This window comes from Octodon degus, unplaced genomic scaffold, assembly GCF_000260255.1.
Source record: "Octodon degus isolate 3935 unplaced genomic scaffold, OctDeg1.0 scaffold00057, whole genome shotgun sequence".
In the NCBI taxonomy this organism is placed as follows: Eukaryota; Metazoa; Chordata; class Mammalia; order Rodentia; family Octodontidae; genus Octodon; species Octodon degus.
The window spans coordinates 8341474-8353960 of NW_004524633.1; the positions used below are offsets into that span (position 1 = coordinate 8341474).

A 12487-nucleotide genomic window follows, 5' to 3' on the forward strand; every position below is an offset into this window, starting at 1 on the left:
CCTGGACTGGTGCTTTGGGAAGACACTGATGAGACAGGCAGGGTGCAAGGGTTGTAGCCAGTGCTGGAGGTAGCTCATGAGCTGAAGGCGAAAGGGGTGTGACGGGACTGCAGACAGGTGAAAGCCTGCTGAGCTCACCTCCCTGGGCCAGTGGGCAGCCAGCGTGCTGCTCGCCTCACGGGCTGCTTCGCGGCAGGCTTTTGAAAGCTGTCATTTCCCACTGGCTGTGCCGCAGAAGCTGTCTGCCTCAGCATCTAGCAAGAGCATTCGTATTCTCAAGAGCAGGAGTAAATCTGAATTTGCTTTTGTTTTTTATCTGTATTATTACATAACTTGGCATTAGCTTTCTTACACATTCCTAAATTGTATTCAATTAGAGACAAAAAGAAAGAAGACAAAGAAAAGAAACGCTCCAAAACACCACCAAAAAGCTACAGCACAGCCAGACGTTCCAGAAGTGCAAGCAGGTAATTAGGTGTTAGAAATTTTTAAATTTTAAACTGCAGAACGGTCGGTAGCCTGTGGTAGTAAAGGTGCTCCAGCACGAAGGGGAGTGCTTCAGTGTTAGGAAAACGGGTTTGGCAAATGGCAGAAGCTTTTGAAAGGCAGTTTGGGAAAAATAAGCTAAAGCTCATCTTTTTACTTAATATTTATAGAGAGACTGAAATGACATGTGACTTAATGCACATCGGTTTTTCTCTTGTCAGTTAAGTTCTGATGGCCAGCGCAACATGCCGGGAATCAAACCCCAGTCCCTGCGTCTGGCTACGCAGGTGCCTTAATCCACTGAGCTATCTGGCTGGCCCAGTGTGGCCCTTTGTTGGAAGGAGGCCTGTAGGTATCTGGGAAGTCAGTGAAGGGCACTCTGCATTGGTTAGCAGGGTCTCAGCCCACGCCACACAGGATGGCATTGCACTCACTGCGGTGCTCACATCCAGAGGATGGGGAGAAACGAGAACCCTGGGCATTGTGACCCCAGTAGAAAATCCTGCGCCTCCTTTAAAGGACTTAGCAGGTTTTTGATTGTGCAGTTTCTCTGTTACAAAGACATGGATACTTATCATAGGCAAGAAGTTGGCCTGCCTGCCCGCTGACAGACTGGTAAGGAATAGAAGGACACCCTGTAGCACAGAAAGAATGAGGAGGCCCTTGCAGATGCCAGGTTCAAGCAGCCAGTAGCAGCCAGCCGCCCTGGGCACTGCCCTGCATTGTATCCACAGCAGACAGGGACAGGGATGGGGCAGGCAGGTCCGCAGCCAGTGGGGTCAGTACTCAGTGGGGAGGGGCCGGATGGGCTGACTCAAAAGGCAACGGAGGTTTTTTTGAGGGTGATGGAAATGTTCACAAGTGAGCCTGTGAGGAAAGAAGTGTCAACACTTTCCTAGAGAATTGGGAGCGCAGTTACACGCGACAGCAGGTGAGCCAACGTCACAGCTGGGCAGCCAGGGAGATGCTCCCTACGTGCTGCGCGTCCCAAAGGAGTGCAGGGAGCAGCTTTGCAAGGACAGGCTTGGGCCTTTTTTTTTTTTTAAACTTATTAGGGTATACGGTCTCACTGCGCAGATTGGACTCATGGTGATCCTCCTGCCTCAGCCTCCCCAGCGCTGCATCACCATGCCCAGACTCAGTGGTCGGGGGCAGGGCTGGAGGTGAGGTGCACCAGGTCCCTACACTTGCCTAGCAGGCGCTTAGTCCGCTGAGCTGTCTCGCAGGCCCTCAGGCTTGGATTTTTAAAGTCACCGCATAAATGAAGTGAAAGCTGTTTCTTAAAATCAATTACTCAGAAGGCTGCCATGATTTAAATAGATACCAAAATCAAGTGACTAAAAAAAACAAAACAAAACAAAAAAAAAAAAACAGTCGCTCAGCATTGGTGGGGAAGATTTTACTGGGGTGTAAGGAGTCCAGTACAGCTCTCCGCTCTCTGCTTTCTGCATGTCATCTAGTGGCGTAGGCTGACTCTGCCCTTCAGACCCCAGCATTTGTCCTTGTTTGATTCAGAAGCCAGTTGCCGCAGTAATGGGTTGCTACTGATTTCTTTCTTGCAATAAGTGTTAGGTAATCAGTTTTTTCCATAGATTGATTGTCTCAGAGCTGGGGAGATAGCTCGGCAGTCTAAACACCTGCTTGGCAAATGCAAGGGCCAGGGTTCAATCCCTGGTACTGTGCTGACCTGGAACTCCCGTGTGCTGAGCTTTCTAGCAAAACCAGGCGTGGTGCTGCTCACCTATAATGCCAGTGTTGGGGAGGCTGAGACAGGAGGATCAGTACAAGTCAGAGCGCATAGCAGAGCCCTGCACCAAGTAAAAGATTGAAAGAAAGAAAAAGATTCTTTTAACTCAAAACGGCATCATGGGACGGCTCTTGTGTTACTAGAAGTGTGTAGTACAGGTTCCTAGTGGAGCGAAGTAGATCGTACTGTATTTTAAAGTCTAGTTTGCACGTTTGCAATTCCAGAGAGAGGCGAAGACGAAGAAGCAGGAGTGGAACAAGATCACCCAAAAAGCCTCGGTCGCCTAAAAGAAAAATGTCTCGGTCCCCATCCCCACGAAGGTGCGAGTGCGGTGAGGTAGCCCTGTCCTAGAAGTGTCACAAGTAGTGAGGTGTCCAGAAGTGTTAGGTGCCTTGCAGCTCTGCTCCCTTTGGGGGATTTCAGATGCTGCCGGCACCCGCTGGCAGACTGCACTTCCTGTACTGCTCCGGAGGTCACCTCCGTAGATCCACAGCCTAGCGCTTTTGTCTTTTTTTGGATTTTGGTGATGTCTGAGCACGTCAGCCCCTCTGTGCTGAGGGTGAGACTTCTCAGGACCCTGAAAGCACCTTCTCTGAGCGCTCTGACTGTTCTCATTTCAGACATAAAAAGGAAAAGAAGAAAGACAGAGACAAGGAGCGGAGCAGAGATGAAAGGGAACGATCAACAAGCAAAAAGAAAAAGAGCAAAGATAAGGAAAAGGAGCGGGAGAGGAAGTCTGAGAGTGACAAGGATGTGAAAGTATGTATACAGGCCACCCCGGTGCGGGTTGGGGCGGGCCAGGGCCAGGGCCAGGGCTAGAGCTGGGGATGCTCACTTGCGCGGTTCCCGGGAAAGCAGGTCACACGGGACTACGATGAGGAGGAGCAGGGCTATGACAGCGAGAAGGAGAAGAAAGAGGAGAAGAAGCCTGTGGAAGCCGGGTCCCCCACGGCCAAGGAGAGCTCCGTGGAGAAGGTGGCTGGCGACGCGCTGCGAGAGTCCAAGGTGAACGGAGATGACCACCACGAGGAGGACATGGACATGAGCGACTGAGCCCGCGGGCCCCGCCACGGCTCGCTCGGCCTGCGTGTGCCTCTCGCAAACACGCACGCAGCTCTGAGTTACAGGTGGTTGTAGAGCTCCTGAGGCTGATGTGCGTTCTTTACGTCCGGAAGCTTGTAGCAAATGGTACCTTGGTAACAGCTCTGGTCGTGGTGAGATCTGGCAGAGCAGCCAGGAGCCTTACTGTCCCCGGGCTGCTGCGGCACGAAAGTGACAGCTGCATGCGGCCACAGCAGGCATGGATCGTCTCTGTCGTGTGAGCTCCTTTCTTACGTATGTTCACTTATAGTCTCTAGAACTTGGTTCATTGCCGTACTAGGGCCATGTAGGGAATGCGCTGATTGCATGCTATTGTGGCAAGAATACCCTAAACGTCATTGCGCCCCTCCGGCAGGGCGGGTGGATCTCCTCTGGTCTTGTTTGTTGACATGACAAAGTAACACTCGTAGAGTCACATCTGGAAAAGAGCACCTGAAGTAGATAATCCTCAAACCTTGTGGCGCAATTTTGTGGCTTTTGTTTAACTTTGAAAGGTTATATGTGCACTAACCTTTTTTGATGGCTAATTAGGCTTTAATTACAGAAGCAAGGTTTCACCTAAAACTGTCTTTGGCAGTAAGTAAATTAGCATATTTTGAGGTAGAATTGTATACGTTTTCATAGGTGTTCCGGAATTTTTTTCCTGAAATAATTTATTCCACCTCCATATCAGTGAAGCTATCCACCTCTCCCGCGTATGCCTATAAAACTTAATCTCTCGTCCTGATTTTCAGTTTCCCAGTTTATTGTTTTCAGCTCAGTGTTGGAAAAAAGGGGATAGTGCATCTTAAATTGATCATCATATACTTTAAAACAAATCTCCTTGATAATGTACTTCTATTTGATCTCAAGTTGTATAAAACCAATAAATTTGTGTTCTTATTACTGCAGTAGTAACCTTAATGCACACAGTGATTATCTGCAAAGTAGTTAGGCAACTGTTTTCTTAGTTACAGGAGTTTCAAGCTTTACTTTTGTGCAGTAAAAACAAAAGGAGGCTACAGTCCGTGCCATGTTGATGTACAGTTTCTGAAATTGTTTTACAAGACTTTGATAATAAAACCCTTAAACTTATGTTCATGTTCCTGTAAAACTGTACTTGTATTTATTTACGCTGTTGAATGTATGACACTGACCTCACTTCGCAAACCTCAGCCCTGCCCGCCCCTTCTGCACCCTGGAAGCAGCCGCGGGCCGAGATCCTCAGGCCGTGGCCTGCCGCCGGTGCTGTGGTCTGGTCGCCCCGTTTCTTATGCCTTGGATGTGGGAGTGGGGTTAGATAACACAGTGGACCTCTAGGATAAACAAGTGGTCTCACCTTCAACTACTAGCAAACTTGTATTTTCAGTGAAATAGAAATATTTGCCTCTTCTGAAACAGCGTAGATGTCAGCACTGTCTCTGTTGTACCATACTGCGTAGTGTATTTCTTCCCTTAGGAGGCGAGCAGTGCTTGGGCAGCTGGGCTGAACAGACGTGGAGCTGTAGCTTTTATCCAAGTTTTGAGTATAAATTGGTTTTTTCAAAACCTGTTATAAAACTGAAACACCATATAGAAAAGCAGTGTTTTTACAGTTTGCATTTAGCTTTTTAAAGATTTTATCCACAGGACTTTAGTTATCTAGAGCAAGTAAGTATAAGAAGTTTTACTAATGGGCTGAATAGTCACGGCATTTTTTGAATAGTTGGACACAACATTTGTGTAAACCTCCAAGAATGTTTTTTAGTAGATAAAGTTGAACCATGGGGCATGACCATTGTAAGTCACAGACAGGGGAGCCGTGGCACCTCCCGGTGAGCCTCGCTCCATCGCCCACGTGCAGGACATGGTCCCTGCTGGGGCCCGAGGAGCGGCGAGGCAGTGGGTGATGGGGCAGCCGACCGCAGCAGGGAGCCCAGAGCCCACCGAGCGCTGCCCCACGGTGCTGTTGTGTGTCTGCTAGGGAAGCAATTTTAAAATAAAAGTGGTTTTGTTAGAAAATGTTTGTCCTTATTTATTTGCCTGAAGTTTTCGTACTAAGTAAGCGTTGTGGCTATATGTAAGGCACCTTTTTGGAAGAAAAAAATTTTTTAATGTTTTGGTTTTTAAAATAAAGACGCCTATGTAGTGAAGGCTGTTCGCAGGCTGCCTGCCTCAGCCTCCCGAGGGCTGGGTTGCAGGTATGTGCCATCATGCTTGGCTGAGATGTCAGGAGTCTGCTATGATTACTAGAGAGGGATCGTACTGTTTGAAGACTGATACTCTTAAATTGGAATTTCAGTTTCTGCTCCTCAATCTCAAAACCAGCTAATGGTTCTCTCTGCTGAGCATGTTGCTCCGTCAGGAGTGTTTTCCTTATGTCAGGAGTGTCTGTGGGGCCTGTGCTGATACTTTTGTTTCCAAAGCATCCTGGAACACACATCTAGATGCGAGGTTCACCTCCCTTTGAAAGCTTAATAGTTAGTTTTGCAGTGCACCGTCACTAAAACTCTCATGACACTTTACAAGCTGGTCAGCTTGATGGTATGATTTGTACGCTAGAACTGAAGGCCTAGGTCACAAGCAATGTCCCAAATGCTAGTTAGCATTAATGCAATTGTTAGGAATTTTCTGCCCAGCATTTCAGAAACAAACCAACTTAGCTCCTGGAAACACACTAAGTGTACTTTTGATACTGTAACACTAGTGTACATGTGGAGAATGGTAGCACAGTGCTGTAATCCCAGCACTGGGTGGCTGAAGCAGCAAGCTTCCAAATTCGAGCCCAGCCCGGGCCAGCGCTACCTGAGCAGCTCTGTGGAGACCCAGGCTCTGCTGGTGGCCTGTGGCCACCGGTGCCTGCGATCTGGCCACACTGAGCAGTGAGAGCTGGAGGGCGTGGGCAGAGGCTGAGAGCGGGAAACGGGAGGTGCTCTGGTCAGCTCCCAAGTCCATGAACATGGAGGCCTGACAGGCCCTGTCCTGAAGGGCCCTGGAGAGACTGCGTCTCCTCTGCCCGAGGAAGCACGGGTGTGCAAATGGGCTGCATCCAGACAATGAGGAGATCTGAGACAAGAAACCTGACCCTGAGGACTTAAGGTGGCGCCCAGAAGGTGCTGCTCACTGCCCGGTATTGATGGCGTAAGGGTGCAGTTTTTTAATACCCTCAGACCAGCAGTGTGTGCTGTTGCATGGGATTTGGAGCTACCCCACTTCTCAAGACATTTCACTGCCAGATGTCTTTCAAGCCTGGTTTCTCAATAATTTAAGGATTTATTGCTTTATGTAATTTTTTGCTTTTGAGACGGGGTCTTGCTATCCAATTCAGGGTGGCCTAGAGTTCACTTTGTACCCCATGATGGTCTCAAACTCAGTGATCCTCCTGCTTCAGCCTCCCAAGTGCTGGGATAACAGGCGTGCACCTCCATGCCCAGCCTTTTATATAATTTTAGACGACATGATTGAAGTCACAGCATCTGCTGCATCTAACAGAAGGGCTACTGCATCCAAATTCATCAGACACCGACTATCCTTGCTACTCAATTTTAAACCCTCATACACAAGTGGGACGTGGAGTTCACCAGCGCTTTCTTCGCCAGCTCCTCCCCGGCCTCAAGGCTCCAAGAGGACCCTCAGGACCCGTGCTGCAGCTCAGTGGGCATTCGCCCCTCTGTGGGGTGCAGGCCCGCCTGCAGTGAGCGCTCGCTCCCAGGAAGCCAGCCGAACGGTGGGGCTCCACCTGGCTCAGCACTGTCCACCAGCCCGAGTGTCGAGAACGTCCCATGCCGGGGCCTATGCCTGCAGTCTGCAGGGCCTGCACGAAGGGAATCACGCATGCAGCAGCTGTCCCTCCAGAAAACCATTTCTCCAAGACAGGAAATTTCCTTTACACACCACACATGACAAAAACTGAGCAACTGTATGTGGCTGTTTTAAGAGACATGTCTCTTGGGTCACAGAACTTTATATAAGTATGTCCCAAAATCCTTATTTTCATGAGGTAAAAATACATGACATTGTGACATATACTCTTAAAAGAATATAGTTTCATTCTCAAGAGAATTTTAAAAACGTCAGGATTGGTGGGGCACTCGCTCTATAATCCCAACACTCAGTTGGCTGAGACAGGAGGATCATTACAAATTTCAGGCCAGCATGGGCCACATGGGTCAAGGCCAGCAGACAACGTCTAAAAAAAACCCACTTAAGTAAATGAATAAATGGCACATTTTGAAAATCTAATATCATAAAGTTTATTTGCATTAACATTTTTCCACCATCTTAAAAGATACATTTATTTGTTCTTCGTGATCAGAAAAAACACATTTTGGAATGGACAACGTGTTTCTACTATTCTTTAAAGGAAAAGGTAAGCTTTAAAACCAAAATCCAAGGGCAAAAATCCAGTAGTTGCCTGTCTCCAGTAAGCCCCAGTAAAATGCTAGGAAACTGATACTCAAGCTGAATCGCCTTCACTCTCTTCAGAGTTGGCTGCACTGAAGAAGAGCTGAACGGTTGTATCCTGGAAACTGCACCAGGGGTGGCATCCGAAAGCATGGTGCTCACTGCCACTCGCCTCAGACCTCATAACCCAGCGCCCTTCATCTAAAGCCTGCCTTAAAAACTAGTGAACAGCTGCTCAAAACCAGCTGAGTCATCATCAGTTCTTCCCTCAAATTTCAAGAGGCCCACATAAGTGGCCACCTCTTTGATTTTTCAACGATTACTTTTCTTTATTGTAAAATACTCAGGTGGTAACACACCCATAATCCCTGCACTCTGAGAGGCTAAGGCAGGACCAGCCTGGGCAACCCTATCTCAAAATTCAAAATCAAAAAAGGGCTGGGGCTGTAGCTCAGTGCCAAGGCCCTAGGTTCAATTCCCCAGCACCACAAAACCAAAGACACCAACCTATGCAATGTATGTACCAGTATGGAAGATGCAGCTTTAAAGATATTTATTACTGCTTTTGCTTATATGAGAAACTCAACATATAAATAATGAGCAAAATAAAAAGTGATGTGAAGCAGGCAGATACACCAGGCGATGGGACGGAGGGAAAGGGCCGCACGACTGACCTTGAGCCTGAGCAGTTACCACGATGGAGCCCCACAACGGACTGGGCTGTGTAGAGTGCGCACGAGCACGCACACACACACACACACACACACACACACACACACACACACAGTGATGAGAAAGGCGTTTATTATAAAATGTTAGGGCTGATACTTTGGATTCTTAAACACCATCTCTTCAATAAAGGTCTCAACTCATTTCAGATTCTCTAGGTTTCTGGAAGGAGTGTGAAATACTGGTCACTCTTAAAACCTTGACAGTAGCAAACTGGACAACACAACACTTTGTGCCTGTTATACATTATTCTCCCTAATTTATTTTCGTTCATGGACCGTCAAACCAGCTTGAAATAAATACCAAAATTTTAAGTGCAAAAATAAGTAATACATGATTTTACACTTTGGAAACAAATAAAATCAGTATTTTCCTGTGGCTGAAAAATACTAGTAGGAATCACCAATCTTGTCTATGCATTTGGACTTTAGCTTGTAACAAATCCACTGTGATGACAAAATGTGTCTTCCTCAGAAAGCAGTAACACGTCCCACAGGCTTGAGCCACCAGCAGTGACACAGGACCGTCCCATGGGGCGGCTTGTACCACTGGTACTACAGGTGGACCTCATCACTTTTGTTGTTCTTTCTACTAATGAAACTGGCCAAAAGCCACTCAAGGGGAAAGCCATGCATGTACTACCGGTGGTTCAAGGCACCCGGCGTGAGACGAATTACGCCCCCTAGTAAACGTGTTAAATATAGGGCTATCCAAAATACATGGGTTGGTTTTATTTTTTAAACTGACAAGAATGTACCCACATTCCGCTTAAAAATAAAATAGACATATGCACTAATTATTGGGAAGCAAGTTCAAAAATTTGGAATTGGTTTAAAGTGCTGAGATTTGGAAGAGGACAATCTAAGCATGCCATACCCTATGAACATAACAAGGACTCTTAAATGCAAGTTTAGAAAAAAAAAAAAATAGAGGTTCTATGAAAGGAAGATTAGTACCAAACATTTCCCATTGAAGAAATTATTCAGGTAAAAACAAATAGCACCACAATGAATTGCACTAAGGTGCTAAAGGAGGTACCTTATTCCCTGCAGTGAGCTCCCTCGGAAATGTATTGCAACACACCAATGCAATCGCCTATCGGTTACCATTTGGTTCATTCGTCTACAGAAAGCTGCATTCCTTCTAGTTCATTGTACTGAACACACATTCAAATTACTCAACTATACATAATGTTACATAGTTTACATTTTATGAAAACAAAGCTCCAAGGAGTATTTATAAATGTCACCTTGAATATAAGGTGACAAGTTTAAAAGGGTTTCATATCTCTTAAGACATTTACTTTATGTTAATGGTCCAGGAGTGTTAGATATAGATACAGATATATTTATATGCATATATATTTCAACAAGTGTGAAAATTTTTAAAAACAAATCAGCACTGATAGCTGCTTTACATACGAAGGTCATGGGATCAGTAAGGTGTCAACTATTACACTTAGATTCTAAAAAGACCAAAAATGGCACGATGGGAACCTGGCTGCACTGCTTCTCAGAGGCCCGGGTCTTTCTCGCTGTTCCTGAGGTCTGAGTTCAATGCCTGACGCCCCCCTGTCCACTGACAGCATCTGTCCCTCTGGTTTGGAATTGCTTTTCAGGTCTCTGCGTCCTCTGATTAGGAAACAGCATTTTTCTCCTCAGTTAAAGGTCAGGAAAGCGGCTTGGGTCTTCCTTGTAGTCTTCAGGTATGGTAAAGATGGAGCCATCGAACTCGTCATACCGAAACTCCTGAAAAGTCACAGTGGCCGTGATGGTGGGAAACACGGGAATATCTGGAGAGAGACGATCAGAGGGGACACTGAGCAGCCACGTCTGAAGACCACAGACATTAGCAGAGAGGGTGGGACTCCCTAGACTGGAAATAAACCTTATCTATACATGAAGGAACACACAGAGTAGGAGGAGCAGGAGGAAGTAGAGGAGGAGAAGAAGCAGGAGGAGGCAGCGCAGAAGGCCGAGGCCCACCTCTGGGCCACGCTGGCTACACTATGCTGGAACGTTTGGCATCTTTCTATCACTTACAACACATTCACCACTTTACGCTGATTTATTTTCATTTTTACTAACTCATGCAAAATATATTGTTATTCTTTCAGAACACTAAAACTAATCCACTAAATATGTGGGATAAATACATTCAGCCTCTACTCAGCTGTGTTTCTGTATGAAGTGCTGCGAAGAGCCTGGGCTCAGATTTCTACACGTCATCTCTATGTAGAAGACTCCAGGATTCCATCTATAAAATAGTTATAAAAATGAACTCAAAAGTCTACCTAAAAAAAAAAAAAAAAAAGTCTGCTTAGTGCAAAAACTTACAAACATCAACTTGCACCTTTAGGGGCCTTTTCTTTCCCCCTCAACTTACAAAAAAGATTCTTGTGCCAAGAAGAAAAAATAAGTAAAACAAAAAACTACAGTAAACACAAAATAACAAAAATCAGCAAGCACACCTCACACCTCAACATTAGGACAAGTAGCCCCCTGGCGCTGTGGGAGGCACAGCGGAGACCAGCCCTCACTGCACTCAGGTGCAGGCGGGCTCTGCCCTGGGAAACTAAAGAGCTGGGGACCAGTCCGGGGTCGCTGCCTGCCCACCCACTCCCTCCGTCTAGTTCCCCAGCTTTCCTTCTCCCAAATCAGCTGTGACCGAAGTCTCCCGAGCAGCAAAGCCATGAGTGAGTCCACAGTTCACACGGGAGGGAGAGGCTGACCAGCAAAGGCGGCAGTCACAGTGACTGTGACCTAGAAAGTCCACTCCGCAAGAATGGTGGGTCCCGTGCTGGGGCCATCTGGGGAAAAGGGAAAGCCTCCATGTGGAGACTGGAATGCACGCGGGGCAATGCGGTCCAAGGGAGGGGGGCCCTCAGGTGCCCAGGCCTCTGCAGATGGGTGGGCAGAAGGCACGGGGAGGAGCGGCCGCGGGGTAGAAGGACACAGAGTCTCAGCTCGCTGGCTCATGCAACAGGGCGCCAGGAAGCTGCGGACTGCTGGAGAAACCAAGGCTGCGGAGAGCACAGCATGCCTGGGCTTTTTAAGTGCCCCAGGCCTCCTACGCATCCCCCAGCTTCTCTCCACTTTCTGAATTTAGGAACAGAAGCCAAGCAAGATGAGGCCAACCCAGGAACAGGGTTTTTTTTTTTTTTTTTACAAGGCAGCTAAAAACGGATAAATTATCAGACAGCGGTGAGGTGGTCCGCACCTGGCAACTGCCTATGAAGGGCCAGAGGTGTCTCCTCCCACCAGCAAATCAGTTCTTGTACAAAACTCTGGTTCTGTGGCATCCGGTCTGAGTTTGGAACTTGCAATGAGGCCCGCAGGAGGGGCGGATGGCAGTCCTCAGGTTCCAGTCGCCCTCTACCCAGGCCAGATGGAGAATCCAACCACGAGCCCTGCTGGAAGCACGCGCCCGCCCAGCCCTTCTGGCCCAGAGCCGCACCTAGGCACTGCAGAGTGACCCAGGGCCACAGGGCTTTCTGCAGCACAGCCTTCTTCACGACCTTTTCAGTCATTTACCCAATTGGTTTTAATGCAAAACAATGTTTTATGTCCAAGTCTGGAAACTGCAGGTCAGGTTTAATTCGCACAAATCATCAAGAGTAAAGCACGGCACCTAACGCCCACGAGCTGTGTCTGCATGTGCTTAGCATGCAGTGCAGCAAGGCAGATCCTATGGCCACCATCACGGAGGGCCGCGCTGCGAGAACCTGGTCCTGTCACCCTCCCCCGGCCCGGGCGCCACCCGGCGGGCACACGGCCCGCTCATAACCCACACCCTAAAATACCTCTTATTTGGCTCTTCCTTCTAGTTTTCCAGTATGTTACAAGGATAACTAATCACAAAAAGGCAAGGCTACAGTTTCCAAAGATGAATGCTGGGCATGAAATTAAGTGCAAGCATCGAGACTAAGTCAGGGCGTCGATGATCGCCTGCGCTTCAGCGGTGCCCGCCGCGTCTCCGCACCCTGCCTGCGGGCTCCTCGTGAGCAGTGCCACCGCGCTGCCCCACTAGTCCGGCTGCACCTTCTGCTCCCCACCAGGCAGC

The 12487-nt window shown here is 47.8% G+C and overlaps 2 protein-coding genes across 8 annotated transcripts in view; one reads left to right on the forward strand and one right to left on the reverse strand.

The window, feature by feature from the left end:
• The window catches only part of Srsf11 (serine and arginine rich splicing factor 11), a 33524-nt gene extending 29116 nt beyond the window's left edge, over positions 1–4408 (forward strand). For 3 of the 7 annotated variants that reach the window (XM_023718274.1, XM_004633996.2, XM_023718275.1), the window contains 4 exons: positions 378–467; positions 2458–2553; positions 2854–2992; positions 3089–4408. In XM_023718274.1, coding sequence (XP_023574042.1) covers positions 378–467; positions 2458–2553; positions 2854–2992; positions 3089–3286 — 523 coding nt within the window. In that variant the 3' untranslated portion in view covers positions 3287–4408. Of the gene's footprint in view, positions 1–377; positions 468–2436; positions 2554–2853; positions 2993–3088 lie in introns of all 7 variants that reach the window. The other 4 variants (XM_023718271.1, XM_023718272.1, XM_023718273.1 and 1 more) reach the window with 3 other exon arrangements.
• A 4240-nt stretch (positions 4409–8648) lies between these two features.
• The window catches only part of Ankrd13c (ankyrin repeat domain 13C), a 64975-nt gene continuing 61136 nt past the window's right edge, over positions 8649–12487 (reverse strand). The window contains exon 14 of the mRNA XM_023718281.1: positions 8649–10217. Within this exon, the coding sequence (XP_023574049.1) occupies positions 10087–10217 (131 nt within the window). The 3' untranslated portion in view covers positions 8649–10086. The remainder of the gene's footprint in view (positions 10218–12487) is intronic.